Here is a 26496-nt window from a genome sequence, read left to right as displayed (position 1 = left end):
AAAAAAATGTATAAAACATCCAGGGAAATGTAACTGCAAACTAGATATTTGAAGATATTCAGGAATTATTCTTAATTTTGTAGGTGAGTTAATGGTATTGTAAGTTCTCCCCCCAGAGCTCCCTTCTTTTAGAGACATATCCTGAAATATTACAAATCAAATGTTATGATATCTGAGATTTGCATCAAAATTATGCATATTGGCTGGCACCTGACTCACACCTGTAATCCTAGCACTTTGGGAGGCTGAGGTGGGAGGATCACTTGAGCTCAGAAAGTTGAGGCAGCAGTAGTGAGCTGTGATGAAGCCACTGCATTCTAGCCTGGGCAACAGAGCAAGACCCTGTCTCAAAAAAAAAAAAAATGCAGATCATGGGGAATGAATAGGGTATAGATGAGATGAGACTGGCCTTGAGTTGATAATTGTAGAAGTCATGTGATGGGTATATGGACAGGAGACCATTCAGTCTACTTTTGCATATGTTTATAAACTTTTAGCATAAAAATTATTACACCTTATTTAATCTTTCTTTCATTGTGAAATGAAAACACTAAATATAACTGGAGCCTCAGTGATTCACCATCACCATTTGAAGCTCTCTCAACTTTAAGATCCCAGCAAGCCTGCCTCTCATTTCCTCCATTGCCTCTATGCAGGTCTCAGTATCTGCCCTGCGGTTCTTAGAAACGTGTACCTGGAAGGGACATAATGACAATGGTTTGGTTAGTGAAAAACTGTGATTGCTTGACTCTTGCCTGAACTTTAAAATCTGTGTTTATTTAGGAATAAAACAGAAATGTTTTATCTTACGAGTTTCCTCAGAATCCAGTGAAATCCTGAATTCTCTTAGATGAGAGAAACCTATAAGGATGAACTAACTAAAAGATGTGTCAGTTCTTCTTGTCTCTGATCTTGGTGTCAAGGCTATTCTGAAGAAGCTAGGGCCCTTTGTCAAATAACTGAACACTTAAACCTGTCCTAAGAATTGGAGAAGCTAAAGGAAGATCCAAGGGAAAGAAATTTCAGGCTTGGCTGCTGCTTCCCTTGTGCCCTTCAAATCTCCCAAGAATCTTCCTCATGGCCCTTCCTAATGGGAAACATACAAGAAAAGGAATACAGGGAAATATAGTTGAGATGCATTCCAAGCCAGCACGAGTTGTGTCCAGACTATAAAGTTCCTGAAAATCAAGCTAAAGAGTTTGGTTGGGCCTGGCACAATGGCTCGTGCCTGTAATCCCAGCACTCTGGGAGGCCGAGGCGGGTGTATCACCTGAGGTCAGGAGTTCTAGACCAGCCTGACTAACATGGTGAAACCCCGTCTCTATTAAAAATACAAAATTAGCCAGGCATGGTGGTGCACGCCTGTAATCCCAGCTACTCAGGAGGCTGAGGCAGGAGAATTGCTTGAAACCAGGAGGCGGAGGTTGCAGCGAGCCAAGATCATGCCATTACACTCCAGCCTGGGCAACAAGAGCGAAACTCCATCTCAAAAAAGAAAAAAAAAAGAGTTTGGTTGATATAGACAATGAGTGACCACCGAAATCTTTTTTGAGACAGAAGCAACATGAGTGAGGCTGGGCGTGGTGGCTCATGCCCGTAATCCCAGCACTCTGGGAAGCTTAGGTGAGAGGATTGTTTGAGTGAGGAGTTCAAGACGCAGGAGTTCAAGACCATCCTGGACAACTCAGGGAGACACTATCTCTACAGGCAATTTAAAAATTAGCTGGGAGTAGGGGCGCGTTCCTGTAGTCCCAGCTACTTGGGAGGCTGAAGTGTGAGGATCACTTGAGCCCAGGAGTTTGAGGCTGCAGTGAGCTGTTACTGTGCCATTGCACCCTGGCCTGGGTGACAAGATTGCAGTGGTGAGTAGTACGGATTAGAGGGCCTGGTTCTGGTGCCCTGTATATATTTCAGGTGAGGGGTAGCGAGGCGATCCGGAAGGCTCATGTGGAAAAGGAAGTGGCAGAGCGATGACTAGAAATTTTGCTGCTGGGGGCCAGTATGCAAAGCTTGCTTTTGTCTGTTTGGGGGATGAGAGCAGATCTACCCGCAAAGTATTTGCTGCCCTTGACATTGCCTTTGTCCCTCCATGTTTTAAGCCTAGAACATTTAAACTGGGTCAACATCCCAAGTTTGTGACCCTAAACAGGGTCCTGAAGGAGAGGATACCAATGGATGTTTGTCATGTTTTGTGACACTCAATAACAGCAACTGAAAATCCTTGCTGTGAGGGAAGGCACTGAGTGGGTGGAAAGAAAATACAAAAGCTGGGCTGAAGCAGGAGAAAGCTGGGAACCCTACACAAGGCTAAGCACACCTGGGCTCCTTCCTGGCCCCCAAGAGCTCTGGGGGAATGGGTGAGTTGAACTGGCAAGGAGCAATCCCTCTCACCATGGCCTCTGGAACCGTGGCAGGAGGAGACCCCTGGACCACCACAGATACTCAATTTGGCAGGGAGAGCTGCTTAGAGAAGTGATAGGGGCAGCATACCAGCTGATGTGGGGCCCAAAAGGTTTCATGTGGGAGCATCTGTAGCAGAGCACGGCCAGGTATGTCCATCCCCCTGGATTCAACTTGCTCCCATAAGAGACTTCTGCCCTGGGGGAAGTGATGGACCTGAATTCTGCAGGGCGTCTTGTCCATCAGACAGGGCCAGGTGGACCCGAGCACTCCTTCATCTGCCTGCACTGTCTGGTGGGCCGCAGCCTGGCTATGTCTGCTTGCAAGTCAGCTTCAGGTGCCCTGGGGGCCCTCACCATAGCTTCTGCCCTGGTGGACTGTGTGTGACTGGTGGAGAGCTCCAGAGGGGTGGCCCCTACAGCCACACACCAGCTCACACACTCCCTCCCCAAACTGCAGCTTCCCCGGGGTCCATGGCAGCTCCCCACATCACTTTGCTGGCACGTGTCTGCCTGGGTGGGTTTTGCATTCCTCGCCCTGCCAGTGTGGGAATGCAGCCACTTCCCATTCCCCTACTGATCACCACTGCAATCGGAGCCTTGGCGAACACAGAGCCAGCCAGCCCAGCCCCTGTCAGCACCCCACCCTTGCACTAACACTATGTAGAGAACAGCAGATCCTCCTACACCCTAAGTGACCACTCCTGTTTGTGGGGCACAGAGAAAGTACCCAGACCTGCACCTGCCAGCACTCTGCCCCCAAGCCAACACCACCTCCAGCACAATCATATGCACAGTCACCAGCAGAGGCCCCCTGCACATCCCCAGCTGTGTTGCCTCTGCCACTGAGGTGAATGCCTGCAGGGAGGCAGACACCCTAGCATCTGCTAGCTCTTTGCCACAGCTGCCACTACCGCTGCTACTGGCATGTGCAAATGTGGACGGATTTGCTGTCACTGCACTACTAAATGCTTTGGCTGACACCATCCATCAGAGTGTAGTGACTAGCAGTCCAAGAGCACCTCACCCCACCCCCTTACAGTGCAGTGGAATTCCTCATCTTGAGGAGCCAGAGAACAAAGTCAGGGCCCGATACAAGTCGCCTAGAGTTAGAGCATACAGCCCAGGAGTTGAGGGCTGAGCACTGGGCCCCTAAAATCTTCCAGAAACAAAGCCAGTCAGCGGAATCCACCTTATACCACAATCAAATCCTCAGGGTCATCAAATAGGATAAAAGAAAAATATATATACAAAGGTCAGCAACCTCAAAGATTGAATGACGATGAGGCCACAAATATAAGAATTAGTGCAAGACAGCTCGAAAAGCCAGAGTACTTTCTTTCCTCCAAATGACTGCATCCCCTCTTCAGCAAGGTTCTAAACAAGGCTGAGATGGCTGAAATGTCAGCAATAGAATTCAGAATGTGGATAAGAATGAAGATCATTGAGCTGCAGGAATACGTTGAAACCCAATCCAAGAAAGCTAAAAATCATGATAAAACAATGCAGGAGCTGACAGACAAAATAGCCAGTATAGAAAAGAAAATAATCCATCTGATAGAACTGAAAAACATACTATAAGAATTTCATAATGCAATCACAAGTATTAATAGCAGAATTGACCAAGCAGAGGAAAGAATCTCAGAGCTTGAAGACTGTCTTCCTGAAATAAGACAGTCAGACAAGAATAGAGAAAAAAGAATGAAAAGGAATGAAATAAACCTCTGAGAAATATAGGATTATGTAAAAGAGCAAATCTATGACTCATTGTTGTCCCTGAAAGAGATGGGGAGAATAGAACTAACTTGGAAAACGTATTTCAAGATATCATCCATGAGAACTTCCCCAACCCAGCTAGAGAGGCCAACATTCAAATTTAAGAAATGCAGAAAATCCCAGTAAGATACTTCACAAGAAGTTCATCCTGAAGACACATAATCATCAGATTCTCCAAGGCTGGAATGAAAGAAAAAATGTTAAAGTCAGGTAGAGAGAAAGGCCAGGTTACCTACAAGGGGAAGCCTATCAGATTAACAGCAGACCTCTCAGCAGAAACCTTACAAGCCAGAAGAGACTGGGGGCCAATATTCAACATTCTTAAAGAAAAGAAATTCCAACCCAGAATTTCATATCTGGCCAAACTAAGCTGCATAAGCAAAGGAGAAATAAGATCCTTTTTGGACACCTTTTCAGACATGCAAACGCTGAGGGAATTTGTTACCACCAGACTTGCCTTACAAGAGCTCCTGAAGGAAGCACTGAATATGGAAAGACCATTACCAGCCTCTACAAAAACACACTGAAGTACACAGACCAGTGACACTATAAAGGAACCACATAAACAAGTCTGCAAAATAACCAGCTAACATCATGGTAACAGAATCAAATCCACACATATCAATATTAACCTTGAATGTAAATGGGCCAAATGTCCCAATTAAAAGGTACAGAGTGGCAAGCTGGATAACGAATCAAGACTTATTGGCATGCTGTCATCAAAGACCCATCTCACATGTAATGACAGCACAGGCTCAAAATAAAGGGATGGAGAAAACTCTACCAAGCAAATGGAAAACAGAAAAAAGCAGAGGTTGCAATCCTAGTTTCAGACAAAACAGACTTTAAGCCAATAAAGATAAAAAAGACAAAGAAGGACATTACATAACAGTAAAAGGTTCAGTTCAACAAGGAGATCTAACTGTCCTAAATACATATGCACCCAACACAGGAGCAGCCAGATTCATAAAACAAGTACTCAGAGGCCTTCAAAGGGCCTTAAACTTCCACATAATAATAGGAGGAGACTTTAAACCCTGCTGACAACATCAGACAGATCATTGAGACAGAAAATTAACAAAGATATTTAGGACCTGAACTCAGCACTGGACCAAACGGAGTTGATAGACATCTACAGAACTATCCACCAAAACCAACCGAATATACACTCTTCTCATCACCACGTGGCACATACTCCAAAATCAGCACATAATCAGAAGTAAAACACTCTTCAGGAAATAAAAAAGAACTGACATCATAATAACCAATTTCTCAGACCACAGTGCAATCAAATTAGAAATCAAGGCTAAGAAATTCACTCAAAACCATGCAATTCCATGGTATTTGAATAACCTGCTTCTGAATGACTTTTGGGTAAAGAATGAAATCAAGGCAGAAATCAAGAAGTTCTTTGAAACTAATGAGAACAAAGATACAAAATACCAGAATCTCTGAGACACAGCTAAGGCAGTGTTAAGAGGGAAATTTATAGAACTAAATTTATAGAACTAATCAGGCTGAGCAGGATGGCTTACACTTATAATCCCAGCACTTTGGGAGGCTGAGGCAGGCAGATCACTTGAGCTCAAGACCAGCCTGGCCAACATGGCAAACGCTGTCTCTACTAAAAATACAAAAAACTAGCTGGGCATGGTGATGCTTGCCTGTAGTCCCAGCTACTCAGGAGGCTGAGGCAGGAGAATCACTTCAACCTGGCAGGGGGAGGTTGCAGTGAGCTGAGATCGTGCCACTGTACTCCAGCCTGGGTGACAGAGGGAGACTCTGTCTCAAAAGAAAAAAAAAAAAAGAATTGAGGAGGGAGACTCCTCCCTAACTCATTCTTTGAGGCCAGCATCATCCTGATAGCAAAACCTAGCAGACACAACAAAAAAAGAAAACTTCAGGCCAATATCCTTGATGAACATTGATGCAAAACTTCTCAACAAAATACTGGCAAACTGAATCCAGCAGCACATTGAAAAGCTTATCTACCACAATCAAGTAGGCTTTATCCCTGGGATGCAAGGTTGGTTCAATATTATTCAAATCAATAAATGCAATTCATCACATAAACAGAATGAAAGACAAAAACCACATGATTATCTCAATAGGTGGAGAAAAGCTTTCAATAAAATTCAACACCCATTCATGTTAAAACTCTTAATAAACTAGGTTTTGAAGGAGCATACCTCAAAATAGTAAGAGCCATCTATGACAAACCCATAGCCAACATCATACTGTATGGGCAAAAGCTGGAAGCAATCCCCTTGAAAACTGGCACAAGAATGCCCTCTCTCACCACTTGTATTCAACATAGTATTGGAAGTTCTGGCCAGGGCAATCAGGCAAGAGAAAGAAATAAAGGACATCCAAATAGGAAGAGAGGAAGTCAAATTATCCCTGTTTGCAGATGACATGATCCTATATCTAGAAAACCACATAGTCTCAGCCCAAAAGCTCCTTAAGCTGATAAAAAAAAAACTTCAGCAAAGTCTCAGGATACAAGATAAATGTGCAAAATCACTATCATTCCTATACACCAACAACAGTGAAGCTGAGAGCCAAATCAGAAATGCAATTCCATTCACAACTGCCACAAAAAAATATAAAATACCTAGGAATACAGCTAACCAGAGAGGTGAAAGATCTCTACAAGGAGAACTACAAAACACTGCTCAAAGAAACCAGAGATGATACAAAGAGAAAAATATTCCATGCTCATGGACAGGAAGAATCAATATCCTTAAAATGACCATACTGTATAAAGCAATTTATAGATTCAATGCTATTCCTATTAAATTACCATTGACATTCTTTGCAGAACTTGAAAAAACTAGCCAGGCATGGTAGCATGTACCAGTAGCCCTGGCTACTTGGGAGGCTGAGGTAAGAGAATTGCTTGAACCCAGGAAGTGGAGGTTGCAGTAAGCCAAAATTGTGCCACTGCACTCCAGCCTGGGTGACAGAGTGAAACTCTGTCTCAAAAAAAAAATAAAATACTAGAAAAAACTATTTTAAAATTCATACGGAACCAAAAAAGAGCCCAAATAGACAAGGCAATCCCAACCAAAAACAACAAAACTGGAGGCATGAAGTTACCAATCTTCAAACTATACTACAGGGCTACAGTAACCAAAACAGCATGGTACTGTTATGAAAATAGAAACATAGACCAATAGAAAAGAATAGGAAGCCCAGAAATAAGACCACAAGCCTCTAACTATCTGATCTTCAATAAACTTGACAAAAGCAAGCAATGGGGAAAGGATTCCCTATTCAATAAATGGTGTTGGAATAACTGGCTAGCCATAAGCAGAAGATTGAAACTGGACCTCTTCCTTACACCATATACAAAAATTAACTCAAGATGGATCAAAGACTTGAACATAAAACCCAAAACTATAAAAATCTGAAAGACAAACTAGGCAACACTATTCTGGACATAGGAACGGGAAAAGATTTCATGACAAAGATGCCAAAAGCAATTGCAACAAAAGCAAAAATTGACAAATGGGATCTAATAAAATTAAAGAGCTTCTGCACAGCCAAGGGTACTGTCAATAGAGTGAACAGACAACAGAAGGGGAGAAAATTCTTGCAAATTATGCGTTTGACAAAGGTCTAATATCCAGCATCTATAAGATACTTAAATTTACAAGAAAAAAAACCAAACCCTTTAAACAGTGGGCAAAGGACATGAGCAGACACTTTTTAAAAGAAGACACACATGCGGCCAATAACCATATGAAGAAAAGCTCAGCATCACTGATCATTAGGGAAATGTAAATCAAAACCACAATGAGATACCATCTTACACCAGTCAGAATGGCTACTAATAAAAAGTAAAAAAATAACAGATGCTGGTGAGTATACAGAAAAAAAGAAATGCTTATGCACTGTTGGTAAAAGTGTAAATTAGTTCAATCATTGTGGAAAGCAGTGTGATGATTCCTCAAAGACCTAAAACAGAAATACCATTCGATCCAGTAATCCTATCATTGGGCATACACCCAAAGCAATATGAATCATTCTATTATAAAGACACATGCACACGTATGTTTATAGCAGCACTATTCACAATTGCAAAGACATGAAATCAACCTAAATGTCCATCAATGGTAGACTGGATAAAGAAAACATGGTACATATATACCATGGAATACTATGCAGCCATTAAAAAGAATGAGATCATGTCCTTTGCAGGAACATGGAGCTGGAGGCCATTATGCTTAGCAAACTAACACAGGAACAGAAAACCAAATACTGCATGTTCTTACTTATAAGTGGGAGCTAAATGACGAGAACACATGGACACATAGAGGTGAGCAACACACACTGGGCCCTATCAGAGAGTGGAATCTAGGAGGAGGGAGAGGATCAGGAAAAATAACAAATGGGCACTAGGCTTAGTACCTGGGTGATTAAATGATCTGTACAACAAGCCTCCATGGCGAGGTGGCTCACACCTCTAATCCCAGCACTTTGGGAGGCTTAGGCAGGCAGATCACCTGAGGTCAGGAGTTCGAGACCGGTCTGGCCAACATGGTGAAATCTTGTCTCTAACTGTAATCCCAGCTACTCGGGAGGCTGAGGCGGGAGAATTGCTTGAACTTGGGAGGCAGAGGTTGCAGTGAGCTGAGATCCTGCCACTGTACTCCAGCCTGGGTGACAGAGCCAGACTCCATCTCGAAACGACAACAACAACAACAACCAAAAAAAAAAAAGACACAAGTTTAGCTATATAACAAACCTATACCCTTGAACTTAAAAGCTAAATTTTTAAAAATGTAAATTAAAACAGCAGGATATTGTTATTTTTACCTATTAGATTGGCATCAAGTAAAGGGGATTATAAAAATATGGATTTGGCAAGATTTGTAGGAAATGTATAATCACACACTGGTAATGGGAGTATAAATTGGCATAACTTTTTTGAAGGTCAATTTGGTAAAGCATTAATATCTGTTAAAATACTCTTTAATTCAGACATTCCTCTCTAAATAGGTTTTGTTTGTTTGTTTGTTTGTTTGCTTTTTTTTTTTTGAGATAGAGTCTCGCTCTGTCGCCCAGGCTGGAGTGCAGTGGCGCTATCTCAGCTCACTGCAAGCTCTGCCTCCCAGGTTCATGCCATTCTCCTGCCTCAGCCTCCAGAGTAGCTGGGACTACAGGCACCTGCCACCACGCCCGGCTAATTTTTTTATATTTTTAGTAGAAACGGGTTTTCACCGTGTTAGCCAGGATGGTCTTGATCTCCTGACCTCGTGATCTGCCCACCTTGGCCTCCCAAAGTGCTGGGATTACAGGCGTGAGCCACCGCGCCCAGCCTTGAAGAGTTTTTTGTACAGATATATCCACACAGGCACTCCAGGATCCAGGACGTATGGCTAAAAATATTCATTGTAGTATTACTTGGAAAAGAAATTTTTAAAATAAAATGAATAAAATAAAATAAAATTGGATTTCTTGTCTTACCATTGAGTTTTTTAAGTCTTTAACATATTCTGGATATAGATCCTTTATCGGTTATATGATTTATAGTCTGGCTTGTTTTTTCTCTCTCTCTCTGTCTCTCTCTCTCTCTCTTTTTTTTTTTTTTTAAGACGGAATCTCACTCTGTTGCCCAGGCTGGAGTGCAGTAGCGTGATCTCGGCTCACTGCAACCTCCGCCTCCCAGGTTCAAGCAATTCTCCTGCTTCAGCCTCCCGAGTAGCTGGGACTACAGGCTCGTGCCACCACGTGCAGCTCATTTTTTTATTTTTAGTAGAGATGGAGTTTCGCCATGTTGGCCAGGATGGTCTCAATCTCTTGACCTCGTGATCCGCCTGCCTTGATCTCCCAAAGTGCTGGGATTACAGGCGTGAGCCATGGCGCCCGGCCGTTATTTCACTTTTTAAGTGATGTCTTTTAAAGTGCAAACTTTCGAATTTTGATAAAGTCCAATTTATCAATTTTCATTCTTTTATGTATTGTGCTTTTGGGGTTATGTCTAAGAACTTTTGGACTCACTCAAGATCATAACTATTTTCTCCTATGTTTTTCCTAAAGTGTTACAGTTTTAGCTCTTATATTTTGGTCTCTGTTCCATTTTTTAGTTAAATTTTTTGGTATGTGATATGGTTTGGATCTGTGTGCTCGCCCAAATCTCATGTCAAATTGTAATCCCCAGTTTTGGAGGTGGGGACTGGTGGGTGGTGATTAAATCATGCTGGGGGGGTTTCCCCTTTGGTGCTGATGATAGTAAGTTCTCGTGAGATCTGGTTGTTTAAATGTGTTTGGCACCTCCCCACGCTGCTTGGTTCTGTTCCTGTCATGTAAGGCACCTGCTCCCAGTTTGCCTTCTGCCATGAGGAAAAGTTTCCTGAGGTCTCTTCAGAAGCAGAAGCCATCGTGCTTCCTGTACAGCCTGCAGAACCATGAGCCAATTAATCCTCTTTTCTTTTTAAATTACCCAGTCTTTACAGCAGTATGAGAATGGACTAATACTCTACGGTACAAAGTAAAGTCTAAATTTAGTCTTTTAAATAAGATTATCCAGTTATTCCAGCACTGTTTGTTGAATAGACTATCTTTCCCTTCATTGAATTGCCTTGATGCCTTTATTGAAAATCAATTGACCACAAATATAAAGATTTATTTCTGGATTCTCAATTATTTCCAATTAATCTATGTCTATTTTTGTATTTTTAGTAGAGACGGGGTTTCACAGTGTTAGCCAGGATGGTCTTGATCTCCTGACCTCGTGATCCGCCTGCCTTGGCCTCCCAAAGTGTTGGGATTACAGGCGTGATGCCAGGACTATAGTGTTTTATTATAGGTTTACAGTAAGGTTTGAAATCAGCAAATGTAAGTCCTTGAGCTTTGTTACCCTTTTCCAAAGTTGTTTTGCTATTCCATGTAAATTTTAGGACAAAACTTCTGTTTTTACTGCCAGTTAGGGAAATTGAGGCTCAAAGAAGGCAGGGATGAGTTGCCCATATGGTGACAGCCAAATTGGAAGCCAGTCTCTTAGTCCATGACTCTTTCATGTAACCCATAGGCCTTTTTCAAAAGTTTCAAAGCTGATGTCAAAAATAAAACAAACTGGCCGGGTGCAGTGACTCAAGCCTGTAATCCCAGCACTTTGGGAGGCTGAGGCGGATGGATCACGAGGTCAGGAGTTCAAGACCAGCCTGGCCAAGATGGTAAAACCCCATCTCTACTAAAAATACAAAAATTACCCGGGTGTGGTGGCGGGCGCCTGTAATTCCAGCTACTCGGGAGGCTGAGGCAGAGAATTGCTTGAACCTGGAAGCTGGAGGTTGCAGTGAGCAGAGATCACGCCACTGCACTTCCAGCCTGGGCGACAAGAGTGAAACTCCATCTCAAATAAATAAATAAAAAATAAAAATAAAAATAAAAATAAATAAAACAAACTGTAAAAAGAAAACATCAAGGGATTTGAACTTCAAATAATGCAGAGATCACATTGCAGGGGGAAAATTCCAACTACGGTGAAGTTACGAGGTTATGGTTATCAATACTATCCATTACTTCTTTGAAAAATCATCCCACCTGGCGCTGTGGCTCACGGCTGTAATCCCAGCACTTTGGGAGGCTGAGGCAGGTGGATCACGAGGTCACGAGATCGAGACCATCCTGGCTAACATGGTGAAACCCCATCTCTACTAAAAATAGAAAAAATTAGCCAGACGTGGTGGAGGGCGCCTGTAGTCCCAGCTACTCTGGAGGCTGAGGCAGGAGATTGGCGTGAACCCGGGAGGCGGAGCTTGCAGTGAGCCGAGATCGCGCCACTGCACTCCAGCCTGGGTGACAGAGTGAGATTCCATCTCAAAAAAAAAAAAAGAAAAATCATCCATCTGAAGGATTGGGATCAACTCGTAGATCCTTCTCAGGCACAAAAACAACCAACCCAACAAAACACCTGGCTAATTGGTGGTGAGCTGGGAGGCTGGGCTCTGTGCCACAGACTTCATCCAAGGTATGTTGCTCCATCACACTTGCACAGGCTGAGCGAGAGATTCTCTTAGACATTTCACAGCTATGCTATTACTCTGTAGGGCTGTATCCTATCAATCAAGAATGAAAACAATCCCTTCCTCCCTCTTAACTCCTCCCACGTGGTGGCAGTTGTTTCCAGCTAGACCTGATCTGCCTATTGTGCTGTCACCAACATCTCCCCAGAGCTCACCCTGGCAGGCTTGACATGGATCTTCCTGCCTCCTTCCTCTCTCCTCAGCTCCCATCCCCTGCATCTCGCTTCTGTGGCCAGGCTGTCCACAAAATTATTTTGCTTCAATGTGGTGATCTGTGGCCACAGAATTTTCCTCTCTTTTATACTTTTGGTCAATTAAGAGCTGCTATGTTATATTTGATCTCTATTCTCTTTTTTTTGAGATGGAGTCTTGCTCTGTTGCCCAGGCTGGAATGCAGTGGAAAAATCTCAGCTCACTGCAACCTCTGCCTCCAGGGTTCAAGTGATTCTCCTGCTTCAGCGTCCTGAGTAGCTGGGATTACAGGCGTGCGCCACCACACTGCCCAGCTAATTTTTGTATTTTTAGTGGAGATTGGGTTTCACCATGTTGGTCAGGCTGGTCTCAAACTCCTGACCTCTTGATCCGCCCGCCTCAGCCTCCCAAAGTGCTGGGATTACAGGTGTGAGCCACCATGCCAGGTCACATTTGATCACTAAAGACCTTTGCCCGTCATCTCCCTGCCCAAATATCCTGAAGGAGTTTCTCTGATCTCCCACATCAGATTAAGCTGTTTGGGCTGCACCTTTATTTGTGTGTGTGTGTGTTATATGTGTGTGTGTGTGTTACCTTTAGATTCCTTCATTGATTTCTTTTTTTTTTCTTTTTTTTTTTTTGGAATGGAGTCTCGCTCTGTCACCTAAGTTGGAGTGCAGTGGTGCAATCTTGGCTCACTGCAAGCTCTGCCTCCCAGGTTCACACCATTCTCCTGCCTCAGCCTCCCAAGTAGCTGGGACTACAGGCGCCTGCCACCACACCCGGCTAAGTTTTTGTATTTTTAGTAGAGATGGGGTTTTACTGTGTTAGCCAGGATGGTCTCGATCTCCTGACCTCGTGATCTGCCCACCTCGGCCTCCCAAAGTGCTGGGATTACAGGCGTGAGCCACTGTGCCTGGCTTGCTTTTTTTTTTTTTTTGAGATGGAGTCTCACACTGTTGCCCTGGCTGGAGTGCAGTGGTGTGATCTTGGCTCACTGCAACATCTGCCTCCCAGGTTCAAGGGATTCTCCTGCCTCAGCCTCCCAAGTAGCTGGGATTACAGGTGCCTGCCATCTTGCCCAGCTAATTTTTTTAAATTTTTATTTCTAGTAGAGATGGGGTTTCACCATGTTGGCCAGTCTGGTTTCAAATGCCTGACCTCATGATCTACCCGCCTTGGCCTCCCAAAGTGCTGGCATTACAGGCTTGAGCCACCGTGCCCGGTCCCTTCATTGATTTCTTTTGGTGCATACATTCTCAAAATGCTCATCTCACAATATTGGCATTTTGTTATTTTTATTGTTTTTTTTTTTTTCTCTTTCACAGTGCTATAGGCTAACCTGAACCCGATACTAATCTTTTTTGGTTTTATAATATTTGCACAAAAACCTTCCCTTTCTCCAAACTCTTCTCTCTTCATCCATCCCAAATAATTTCTTTTAAAAGTGTGACATATCACGAAAGAAATGGAGAAAATGACATTTCCTTATTTACTGTGTAGCCCCACAAAAAACACCTTGAAGCTCTAAAGTGCTTGTGAAATGTGTTTCTGGGTTTCATATGTCTTATTTTGATTGAAAAATCCCTGTGCAGAAATCACATTGAACAGGATAACATGTTCAGGGTCAAGCAAATTACAGGTGCTTGGAAGATTTTACAAATGTGTATAAGTGGTTTTCCTAGTTTGCTACATACACTAAAAACATTTATCCAAGAGATTTATTTTTTAAGAATAATTATTATTTCCCCTTACCACATGCTTTTTTCCAATTGAACTATGCTAACTTTCCAAATACTAAATATTTCTGTGCTTACTCTTGGTTATATATAAATATTTTAGGTTTGTTTTGGTTTTTACTTATTTCTTGAAGGTAAGAGTACTTATTACTCTCAATTGTTGAGCATCTACTCCAGAACAGCCACTGCTGAGGCACATGCTGGTCAATATGGTAGCCACTACCAAACGAGGCAACTGAACACTTGAAATGTGGCTAGTCCAAATTAAGATATATGTTAGGTGTAATATACACATCAAATTTCAAAGACATACTTTGAAAAAAGAATGTAATATATGTCATTGATATTTTATATTGAGCACATGTTGAAATGCTGATATCTTGGATATCTTGGGTTAAATAAGATGCTACAAACAGGCCGGGTGCAGTGGCTCATGCTTGTAATCCCAGCACTTTGGGAGGCCGAGGCGGGCAGATCACTTGAGGTCAGGAGTTCGAGACCAGCCTGGCCAATATGGCAAAACCCTTTCTCTACTAAGAATACAGAAATTAGCCAGGCGTGTTGGTGGGCACCTGTAATCCCAGCTACTTGGGAGGCTGAGGCAGGAGAATCACTTGAACCTGAGAGGCGGAGGTTGCAGTGAGCTGAGACCGAGCCACTGCACTCCAGCCAGGGCAACAGAGTGAGACACTGTCTCAAATATTAAAAAAAAAAAAAGATGCTAGAAACAAAACAGGTGAAGCCTGTTGTTTCTTTTTACATTTATTTTACATTTGCTAGTTTATTTATTAATTTTTTGAAACCGAGTTTTGCTCTTTCACCCAGGCTGGAGCAAAGTGGTATGATCTCGGCTCACTGCAACCTCCACCCTCCGGGTTCAAGCGATTCTCCTGTCTCAGCCTCCTGAGTAGCTGGGATTATAGGCACCCGCCACCATGCCTGGCTCATTTTTGTTTCGCCATGTTGGCCAGGCTGGTCTCAAACTCCTGACCTCGGGTGATCTACCAGCCTCGGCCTCCCAAAGTGCTGCGATTACAGGCATGAGCCACCGCACCCGGCCCATTTGCTAGTTTATTTAAAGTACATAATAAAGGATACAGAAGACAATTTAGATGAAGAGAAGCACAGGGCAAGGCATTGTGGGAGGAGGCGCAGAGCTTCCATGCGCTCTCAGGGTGATGCTCTGCAGGCACCTCCACGTGTTCAGCAATCAGGATGCTCCTTACTTTGTAAAATGTCACTAAAATGAAAGGTAAACTTTCTTATTTGCCCTGCATTTGTGGCTTGCATCATATTTGTCAGACAGTGCTCGTCTCAGCACTTCATATATTTAGAGTGAATGAATGAGTGAAAAAATGCAACTGGCTATGCTTTTCTGATCTTTGAGGGCAGCTCACAATAGTCTACCAGGAAGGAATCAAACAAAGTTACGGTTTGACAGAAATTTATTGTAATTCAGCTCAATCTCATTTTGTAATTGAGAATGCTGAGGCTCAGAGATACGTTCATGCTTTATACACTATCCACGGAATAGACAGGAAAGCGGTGGGTGATTCAATACCAGCATCCCTCTGTCATCATCGGTGGAAAATGTCTCAGTGAGGATTTCCGAAAGTATCCAGGGACAAATGTCCAGGATTCTAGACGACCCTCTACCTTGCTACCTGTGGAACTGGATCACTCATTATGGTTTTAATGAATTCATTCTCTGCAATTGACCGGAGCTGTCAAGGACAAACACCCCAGGCTGAGCCTTGGTCTCATCTAGGAGTGGCCAAGCTGGGGTGGGCAGGGAGGTCCAGGGTAGACACTCTGGGACAGTGGGACATTGTGACATCATCATTGGTGGTCTTGGACAGTTTCTCATTGCTGGGTCTCCAGTCCTAGCTGTTACTGCAAGTCCATGCCTCTACCATGAGGGTGGAGGAGTTAAAATCAACAGATCCACATGTACCTTGAGGTGACAGACTGGCTCTGGTGAATATTCCCATTTTCCTATTTAGAAGGTGACCCACTGGAATACTGCTTTTGTTGGTTCTTTTGTATGAAAGGAGTACTGGTGCCCAATTTCCCAGGGATGGTTCCTGAGGTGTACCCCTTCGTTCTGATAAGAATCCCTCTTATAATGGTTTTTATTTATTTACTTTTAACTTTTTTATTTTCTGAGACAGAGTTTCACTCTTGATGCCCAGGCTGAAGTGCAATGGCACGATCTTGGCTCACCGCAACCTCTGCCTCCCGGGTTCAAGCGATTCTCCTGCCTCAGCCTCCCGAGTAGCTGGGATTACAGGCATGTGCCACCACACCCAGCTAATTTTGTATTTTTAGTAGAGACAGGGTTTTTCCATGTTAGTCAGGCTGGTCTTGAACTCCCGACCTCAGGTGATCCGCCCGCCTCGGCCTCCCAAAGTGCTGGGATTATAGGTGTGAGCCACCACATCCGGCCTTAGAATGGTTCTTAATGTGGAGGAAAGAGGCCCAGGCAGTCATTCCTTTGGTATCACCAGTAACACTGGGGGGTGAGCCAAAAGGTTCTTCTGCTTCTAGCCTCCACTCTGGTAAGTTTAGTATGAGCTTTGGAACCGTGGCTTTCATGTTAGACTTCCTGTGGCTTCACTAGAGCCCACTCTGACTGAGGCCTAATCCTGTCTGCTTTACCCTTTAAAAAATGGTTATAATTCTGAATTCATAAGATCTAAACACCATGTTTTACTGAAAACAAAAGAGGTTCCATCAGTCAATCGCATTTACCCTTACGTATTTATAAATCAGCAAGCTTGAATCCAATAAGGATATTAGTGTAAATGTTCGGCAAAATTGAGAGCACCCAAGTTAAGTGTGGGAGGTGGTGGCTGTGTATCTCAGACTAGTGGCTTTGAACTGTGTCTGTGTATCGTTTACCCTGCAGGCTTAATTTTAGCTAGATGAACTACCAGAAATGTTAGCAATCTGTCTTTTCAGATTACTTCTGCTCTTTCTGCTAAAGACAGATTCTAGAAGTATGAAATCCTTACTTTTACATGTTTCTTTGAGCAGAACTGCAACTATTTTATCAGTGAATATTATGTCTTAATATGAATTTTTAAGCTTTTGTGGCAAGAACTATTTACGTATTTATGAGCACTATATTAATTTTTTCATCGTTTTAGGTATACAGTGAGAGGGAGTGTGTGTGTATGTGTTGGGGGTGAGAGGGGGGTAGAGAGAGGAGGAGAGATAGAGAGACAAGATAGTCAATTTTGGCTAGATGTTTCCATCTTATTTCTTATTATTGTACTGAGATTGTTACTATGGAAAATAGTCATTAGAACTCCTGTACTTGAAAACACTCAAAGGCTTAAATATTTGAAACATGACAAAAAAGTAATACGAGAATATTAGTTAATATTTTGTTAAATATTGTAATTTATGCTTTATCTTCAGGATGCTTTTCCATTTAAAAAATAATCAGGACAATTTTAACAAATATGTTTATCTCACCCAATCATGACGATTGAGTAATAACTCTCCATTTCACATTCAGTACTGTAGCCAGGAAGTACAGTAATGGATACAGTTGCTACTACATTTACCATCGGACCATATGGTATAACATACATCTGCCAAGGAGAACAAGCATTCCTTTACAATAACAAACAATATAGGCACTGTCTTAAAACAGACATCAGTTACATACCTCTTTCTTTTCATTAATTTATCCTACTCTGACTATGTAGCACATACATGTCAGGCACTCACTTTGACACTGAAAACTCAAAGAATTGCGCAGCCAGGTCTCTGACCCTTAAGCAGTGCAGTCTGGCAGGGGAGACGGTCATGTCGGCAAATGCTTATCATATGATGTCATAAGTGTAACAAAAGTATATGTAAGGTGTCAGAGAAATGCAGGGGGAGAAACTTGCCTAACTGCTGGAATCCAAGGATCAGGTAAGGAGACAATCATACAGAAGACGGTCTTTGAGTTGAGTACTGAGATCATGGTGGGAAATACAATGTGGTAGTCAAGAGAATAGACTCTGTAGCCAGACTATTGGGTTTCAAATCCTAGCTCTACTACTTGCCAGCTAGGGAATCTCTTTTTTTTTTTCTTTGAGGCGGAGTCTCACTCTTCTTGGCCAGGCTGGAGTGCAGTGGCATGATCTCAGCTCACTGCAACCTCTGCCTCCAGGGTTCAAGCGATTCTCCTGCCTCAGCCTCTTGAGTAGCTGGGATTGCAGGCATGCACAACCACGCCCAGCAAATTTTGTATTTTTAGTAGAGACGGGGTTTCTCCATGTTGGCGAGGCTGGTCTCAAACTCTTGAACTTAAGTTATCTGGCTGCCTTGGCCTCTCCAAGTGCTGGGATTACAGGCCCGAGCCACTGCGCCTGGCCTAGCTAGGGAATCTTAGGCATATTATTTAATCTCTCTGTGCCTCCCCTTTGTAGGATGGGCGTAATAGCTGGGCATGCTCATAGGGTAGAAGTGAGGATTATATGAGTTAATATGTGTCGCAGTGAGGATTACATAAATTAGTATGTGCCATGGGCTCAGTCAGTATTAGCTAGGAGGCCAGGAATAGGAGAATCAGAGAAAGCAAGGAAACATGCAGAGACATGGCAGTCTTGGTTTCTGAAAACTGAAATATGAGGTGCATTTGGGTGGAGGGTGGTGGAAAATGGCACTGAGAATGGATAGATTAGAGGAGAGAACTTTAATGCCATGCCAAAGAGGCTCATGCTTATGCAGCCCCTTGGAGAATTTTACGGACAAATTCAAATTTGCATTATAGAAAGACAAGTATGGAGCAGTGGAGGAGTAGAGGCTGGAAGATTAGGTAAGAAGTTACTGATGAGATAAGAAGAGATGATAAAGAATTGGCTGGCTAGGCATGGTGGCTCATGCCTGTGATCCCAGTACTTTGGGAGACCGAGGTGGGCAGATCATGAGGTCAGGAGTTCGAGACCAGCCTGACAAACATGGTAAAACCCTGTGTCTACTAAAAATGCAAAAAGTAGCTGGGCATGGTGGCACACACCTGTAATCCCAGCTACTTGGGAGGCCGAGACAGGAGAATTGCTTGAACCTGGGAGGCGGAGGTTGCAGTGAGCCGAGATTGCGCCATTGTACTCCAGCCTGGGTGACAGGGCTAGACTCCATCTCAAAAACAAAACAAAACAGAACAAAAACACAACAACAACAAAAAGAATTGGCTAAGAAATAGAAGGTAGGGTGCAGATTTAAAAGTCATTTAGGAGGGAAAACTGGTGAGATGCGGAGTAAGGGGATGAGGCAGGAAGAGTGGTGGATGATTTTTGGATTTCTAGTTTGGATGATCTGATAAAAGGCAGGAGGAAAAGTGGGTTTGGGGATAAGGTTTTAGATTTGGTGAGCTTGATGGACCTGTGAAATGACCAGAATGAGTGTTTAGGCCTGCCACTTGGGGACTGGAAGTCAAGATTTGAGATTCCTCTGGATATGGGCAGTAGTTGACGTCGTGGGAATGTGAGTGCCAGTGTGACACAGGCTGTATACAGAAGGATGTTCAGGAATGGTCAGGAAAGCCCAAATTGAGTACAGCCAGCAAAGGAAAGTGGTCAGAGTAAAGAGGAGATGCAGGAGAAGGTGGAGTCATGGAAAATGAACAGGAAATTCAAAGAGGAAGTGTTCAAATGCAGGCGAGAGGTCAATTAGAATAACTAAGGCCTGTACCTTGGTAGAGCTTAGGAAAACCCACAAACGATTATTTCAATGGAATAGAACAGAGTGGAGTAAGAGATAGTGAATCCTCTTCATTAACACCCTAGGTGTTATGTTAATACTTTAGGTCAAAAGCTAGGTGAATTCCTGGAGAACCTCCGTGGATGTAGTCCAGTTTCAGGCTTGCTGCATGAGGCAGACCTGGTTTGTCCTTGCAGGACTATCTACCCAGAGCCCAGCAAGGAGCTTGGCACATTCACATGCACCCACTAAATATTGGGGGAAAGAATGGATGAACGGTTTGAGGTGGCCAGAAACCTGCCTTGGTACAGAGGTGGGCGCTCCCAGTACATGGCTAGCTCCAGGAAGTTAGGAGGCCTTTGGGAGTTACCAAGGCAGTTCTGTTGTTTTGATAAGAACAAATTCATTAGTTATAGGGTTGATCTGGTCGTTTAATGCCTGTGCTGGTGATGATGGTGATAACGGGTCTACTCAGGTGGGTCTTGTTCTGAAACGTAGGTAAGCTCTTGGTCCAGTTTCAGGTGTGACTTTCTGAGTGGGTTTGCTTTCTCAGCTGTTTTATTTGCTTCCTGTGTGAAAGTGTCTTATCTCTCCATTTGGATACTACATTTCTGAAGGGCAAGGACCACTCACTCCACAGGAGTCTTCTGTCCTCTTTGCAGCATGAATTTGTCCACTTGATCCTCAGCTCAGAATCCTAGTGCTCCTCAGCCTCAGCTGACTTAACGCCCAGGGCAGGTCACACCTGGACTGTCCGCCCTGCGTGACTAGACCCCTCAGTGAAAAAATGTGTAGTTGCTTCCCGAAACTTATCCTGGGCGGGCCGAACTGAGGGGATACTGAGAGCTAGCAGTAGGCAGGCAACCTGGACTCCCGCAGCCCGGCCTTGGGTCCCAGTGCACCCCACCCGATATTACTCTAGGGTTACCCCGCTGTCTCCCAGCTGACAGGTCTGGGGAGAGCCTGGGCCTCACTAATGGAGTGACAGCCACCGCAGGCGGGGGGGGGGGACTAAGGTCTCCCCTGGGATGCCCACGCGAGGGAACTGATGTAGGTCTGATACTGAGATTGGGGGAAAAAAGAAGAAAACACGGGGCGGGGGGAGGTGTTTCCACTACCTTCTCCCTTTTTTTGATACTGATGGGGAGGGGAGGTCTGGGATGGATGAAGCTTCTCAACCATCCGTTTCAGCCGCCCCCAGCTGCTCAACTTATCCGCCGCCGCTCGTCCCCGCTTGCAGCCTGCGTAGACCCGGCCGTGGCCGTCCGGAAGGAACCGCGTAGGAAACGGAGGTGGGGTGTCCCCCGGCGCCCCCACCAGAGACCGCCTGGCGCGGCAGGAGGATGTCGGCGCGCGGAGGGCTTGCGTCGCCCGCCCCTCCCCCGCCGCGCCCCCCGCCCCCGCCCCGGGGGACCCCCGCGCCCGGGGGAAGCCCCGCGCGGGGCGTCCTCCGCGTGCCTCCGTCCCTCCGCCTCCCCGAGGCCCGGGGCTGCCTCCTCGGGCCGCGCCGGGCCGCCCCGCACTGCGCATGAGCGGGAGCCCGGCAAGCCCGTGAGAGGAGCCGCCGCCGCCGCCGCCGTCCATTCGCTGCGGAGCCGGAGGAGGAGGGGAGAGGCCTGGAGGACACCAACATGGTGAGGCACTGCGGCCGCCCGCCCGCCCTGCCGGCTGGGGGCCGGCGCTGCCGCGCACCCCCGCCCCGGCCGCCCTCCGTCCCGCGGCGACCCTGCAGCCCCGAGCCTCGGCCCGCGGCCTCCGTCCCGCTCCCAGGCGGGGGCTCTCCTGCCTGCCTCTCCCTTCCTCCTTCGCCCCTTCCCGCCCGGGCGCCGCCGCTACGCGAGAGCCGAGGAGGCGGAGCGGAGCGGAGCCGGGCCTAGTCGGGAGCCCCGGGGAGTTTGGGGCGCGGGGAGCGGCCCCGGTGCCCCTTGCCGGGGCCCGTCGCGGGTGGGGGAGGCATTGGGGCGGGGGGAGGGGATGGGGCAACGGCCCTGCCCCTGCCCCTCTGCCGGCTCCATTGTGTCTGGCCGGGGACTGGGGTCTGGGGTTCCGGGTGAGTAGCCTCCCCCCGCCCCGAAGCCGGGGCTTCCCTCTCCGCCCGGCCGGGGAGAAGGAAAGACTTTCCCGGCGCGCCTCTCCCTCCTCCGCTCCCGGCTCCAATACCCCGCAAGTCTCCCAGGCAGTTTTGCTTGGGGCGGGGTATCAGCCTTTTCCTTTCTCCATCACCTCTCGAGGCGTCCCATGCTTTTGGAGAAGGAGAGTTTCCCCGGCCAGTTGGTGGAGGTTATATTTACCTCTCTACTGAAAACATGGGAGACTGCTGAGCTTGGGGGAGGGGGTACGGAAGTGCAACCTGTTCTCATTTCATAAAATTAGGGAACACAGACTAGCGAGCGCCCTTTCGAGCACCTATTTTATTTGCTTGGGGGTGGGAGGAGTAATTATTATAGTAGTTAAGGGCCATTTGTGATTTTTTTTAAAAAACAGTTTGTCAAGTTACTCTCCTTTTTTGTTTGGAAAAAAAAAGAAAGTCCTTCAGGCTTGCAGACCCTTGTGGTCGAGTTGTTTACTTTGGTAATTAAGTACCTGACTCTGCTGGACGCTCTTCGTGTTTCAGAAGCGCTGTTTGGCATTGTACAGTCTGAGCGTGAGTTGAATTCCGTGCAGGTTACTGTATGAATAGTAAAAATGATATTGTTGTCCTTTTGCTCATGGGGAACATAAAGGCCTCTTTGAGGAGGGTGTGTGTGCGCGCCTGTGTTAAGGGAATGCTCCAGTGTCTTTGTTTTTAGTTGGTCTTATTTTTGCTGAATGACACTTCTAGTCCCATCCTCCAGCTTGGCAGTATTTTGTTGTCATGTATGGATATATGGTTTAGTCTGCCACATATTTAACATTTATGTTCTGTGGCAAGTTGTGTAGGAATTTACAGTTTGAATTTGTAAGAAAACTTTCCTGTAAAGTGCAGGTTAATGTATGGATTAGTATTACAGTGTTCAGAGATCCACCAGGCAGTCTAAATAGTTTCTAGTTTCTTGAGTATTTAGATGGTAATAGACATTACTCCTGAAGTTTCCAGACTCTTAGCATTTAGGTGAGTATAGTAAGCTCGAAGTAATGACGTTAATTCCCTGGGAAACACTCAGCCACAGCTGAAATGTGTGCTCTTCAAGATGGTCTCCAGATCCGCATCATCCCCTAGACTCTGGGGTCCCGGAAATACTCATCACCTGTTCAGGAATTCAGGATTTAAGTGGTTCATAGGAGAGTTCGGCCTGTAAGCTTCTATTCTTTTGGTTAATATTAAAATTAGCTAGTTTTGAAACTTAGCCATAACCCATGTAATTCTACCAGTGGTGACAAGATATTAATTTAAAACATATCCTGTGGCTGAACTCAGTTTATGTCATGAGAATTGTCGTGATATTCTCTGGTTTAGAAACTCACCATGGGGGCTGGGCACGGTGGCTCATGCCTGTAATCCCAGCACCCTGGGTCACCGAAGCAGGAGGATTGCTTGAGAGCCTAGGAGTTTGAGACCAGCCTGGGCAACATAGTGAGACTCCATCCCAAGGAAAAAAAAAAATTAGCCAAGCATACTGGTGCTAGCCTGTGGTTGCCCCTACTCCAGAGGATGAGGTGAGAGGATTACTTGAGCTGGGAGGTTGAGGCTGTTGTGAGCCCTGCCACTACACCACTCCAGCCTGGCTAACAGACCTTGTCTCTTAAAAAAAAAAAATAAGAAAGGAAAGAGACTCACCACTGGCCCTAATAGAAGTGTTAGTAAGAATTTTATAGTTAAGAAGTTGTTTCATTGTAAAGTTATCTTACATATAATTGTTTATGCAGTTTTGGGGCTGTGAGTTTTTCGGTGTCTGTAGCTGCAGCCCATTTCCAGAGCACATGTTATTGTCAGTTCTAGAGCAAACTTAAATGATGGGATATTTGAAATACTTTGTATAAGGAAAAAAGTTCTGTTAACTTCCTCCCTCCCCCCACACACAGACTAAAAACGACTCCAAAACTAGATAATATTCTGTTACTTTGGAACTTTTTTTTTTTTTTTTTTTTTTTTTTTTTTTTTTTTGAGATGGAGTTTTTGCTCTGTTGCCCAGGCTGGAGTGCAGTGGTGCAGTCTTGGCTCACTGCAACCCGTGCCTCCTGGGTTCAAGCGATTCTCCAGCCTAAGTCTCCCAAGTAGCTGGGATTATAGGTGCCCGCCAACATACCCGGCTAATTTTTGTATTTTTGGTAGAGACGAGGTTTCACTGTGTTGACCAGGCCGGTCTCGAACTCTTGACTTCAGGTGATCCACCTGCCTCAGCCGCCCAGAGTGCTAGGATTTCAGGCGTGAGCCACCACGCCCAGCCTGGAACATATTTTTAAAAAGTGTTCGGCTGGGTGCGGTGGCTCACGCCTGTAATCCCAGCACTTTGGGAGGCCAAGGTGGGTGGATCACAAGGTAAGAGTTTGAGACCAGCCTGGCCAATATGGTGAAACCCCGTCTCTACTAAAAATACAAAAATTAGCCAGGCGTGGTGGTGGGCGCCTGTAGTCCCAGCTACTCGGGAGGCTGAGGCAGGAGAATCACTGGAACCCAGAGGAGGAGGTTGCAGTGAGCTGAGATCGCGTCATTGCACTCCAGCCTGGGCGAGAGCGAGACTCCGTCTCAAAAAAAAAAAAAAGTGTTCAAAACGTGTGGGTTGTTTTATTTATAAGATGGCAGGATTGGACTTGATTTCTAAAGTTTCATCCAGCATAGACATTTTATGATTCTAATGATTTTCTAGACTCATAGCATCATAGAACTTTTAGACCTGAAATAGACTCAGAGATCATCTAATTACTCCTCCCCATTTTCACACAAGAAGAAATTGAAGATCAAGGAGGTTTTGAGGTTCAAGTTTGCAGGATTGTTGGTTGCAGAACTGAAACTATTTTCTCCTGGTCTACCATTTCCCCCAGTATTATCTGTTAACTCATACGAAATCCAGAAAATTACATTTGAAATTGAATCATATCCATCACTTAAACACAGGAAACCCCGTGTTATTAATGAATATGTTAAGTAACAAAATTCATATTAATGGGTGATCAATGATGTTAATGCCTATGTTTTCAATGGCTTTAAAAACATATGAACTTTGAAATTTAAGATTATGTTGTCAACAAATACTAGAATTTGTAAATTCAAATGGCTGTAGGTCTATTCAAGGTTGTCTTTTCATAACTTGTTGCACATTCTTTGCATGTCTACAAATTAAAGGAGGGTATCAATTCTTTTCAGTGATCATTATACGTCTGCTGTGTGCTAGACGCAGTGTTAGGCACTGGAGGGATGTATATATCACAGAAGAGACAAAAATCCTCACTCTGGTGAGGGGTACCTTTTAGTAGGGAGACATAAATAATAAACATAGTATATAGTTTTCTTCTTTACTATGTTAGAAGGTGTTAAGTGCTATGGGAGAAAGCAGTGTTAGGGAAGGGGGTTGGGGGTGCTAGGGCATTGATGGAAGTAGGGTTGCTAAATATCTGTATCACCAATGAGATAATTTTGAGCAGAGTAGGGGATGAAGGAATAAGCCATGCAGAAATATGGTAGAAATCTTGAGGAACAGTGAGACCAATGTCGCTGGAGCAGTGTGTGTGTGTGTGTGTGTGTGTGTATACATACATGTGTATATACAGGGGGTTGGAGCAGATGAGGCCTAGGTGGCAAGGAGTGGGGATAGGCATGGGTGGGCACTGTAAGGATATTGGACTTTTATCCTAGAGCAAGGATTCTGAGTGGTATGATATACCTTGTTTTTTTTGTTCCATAGTGTCCTGTGACAGTATTATAGATAATTATTTTTAAAAGCAGTTTTTTCAAAAGACCCTTATTACAGTTTTCTTTACCATGCAGCTTCTGTGTATAGAGTTTTGAATTCTGTTTAAGATGACTATCTAATGTTCAATAAAAACTAATGGATTGTAAAGTATATCTAGCTACACTAGAGTTAATAAAAACACAACAAAACCTCTTTGATAGATTGTTGAGTATGTTCTAGTGGTTTGTACGTAGTTCAGTGACTGTATGCAGAAAACTGGGGCTTTGGGGACAAAGAAAGGAAATTAACATTTATTGAGAAGATACACTCTGCTAGTCAGACAATTTACAATTGTCATTAATCTCCACTCCTACTTCTGAAATAGGCATTATTACTAATTTTTTTTTTTTTTTTTTTTTTTTTTTTAAGCTTATCTGGGAATGAAGGCTTAGCGGTTCTAAATGATTTGATGCTAGTGTGTGGCAGAGCAGGGGTTAGGACCCTAGTCTCTGGTTCCACACTTTGTCTCCCCCTGACCCTTACCTACTCCCATTTTTCTGTTTTTTTTTTTTTTAACCCAGCAAGCACTCCTTCATGTAGATGTGGAATCTTTGTTTAGTTTTACTCTGGTTTCTTCCTTGTCATGCTGAATAATAGTGATCTAGTTGTTTCCATATCCAATCAAATGATCTGATGTAAACATTAAGTAATTGAAAAATTATAACTTTTGGTGCATATAGTAAGAAAGTTGTAGGTACAGTTAATTCTGTGTTAATGTTTGGCTGGGCGCGGTGGCTCACGCCTGTAATCCCAGTACTTTGGGAGGCTGAGGCGGGCGGATCACAAG

At 44.5% G+C, this 26496-nt stretch overlaps 1 protein-coding gene across 2 annotated transcripts in view; it reads left to right on the top strand.

The window, feature by feature from the left end:
• Positions 1–15979: 15979 nt before the first annotated feature.
• DCUN1D1 (defective in cullin neddylation 1 domain containing 1) overlaps positions 15980–26496 on the top strand; it is a 42453-nt gene continuing 31936 nt past the window's right edge. The window contains exon 1 of one of the 2 annotated variants that reach the window (XM_063621840.1): positions 15980–16116. Coding sequence is in view for 1 of the 2 variants with exons in the window: in XM_063621839.1 (XP_063477909.1) it covers positions 21471–21473 (3 nt within the window). In the remaining variant the exon portion in view is untranslated. Of the gene's footprint in view, positions 16117–21235; positions 21474–26496 lie in introns of those variants that run through there. The other variant, XM_063621839.1, reaches the window with a different exon arrangement.

The sequence above is a fragment of the Symphalangus syndactylus genome, chromosome 17 (genome assembly GCF_028878055.3).
Source record: "Symphalangus syndactylus isolate Jambi chromosome 17, NHGRI_mSymSyn1-v2.1_pri, whole genome shotgun sequence".
NCBI classification, from domain to species: Eukaryota; Metazoa; Chordata; class Mammalia; order Primates; family Hylobatidae; genus Symphalangus; species Symphalangus syndactylus.
The sequence above is the reverse complement of the archived record's forward strand: the minus strand, read 5'-3'. Positions and strand labels throughout refer to the sequence as shown.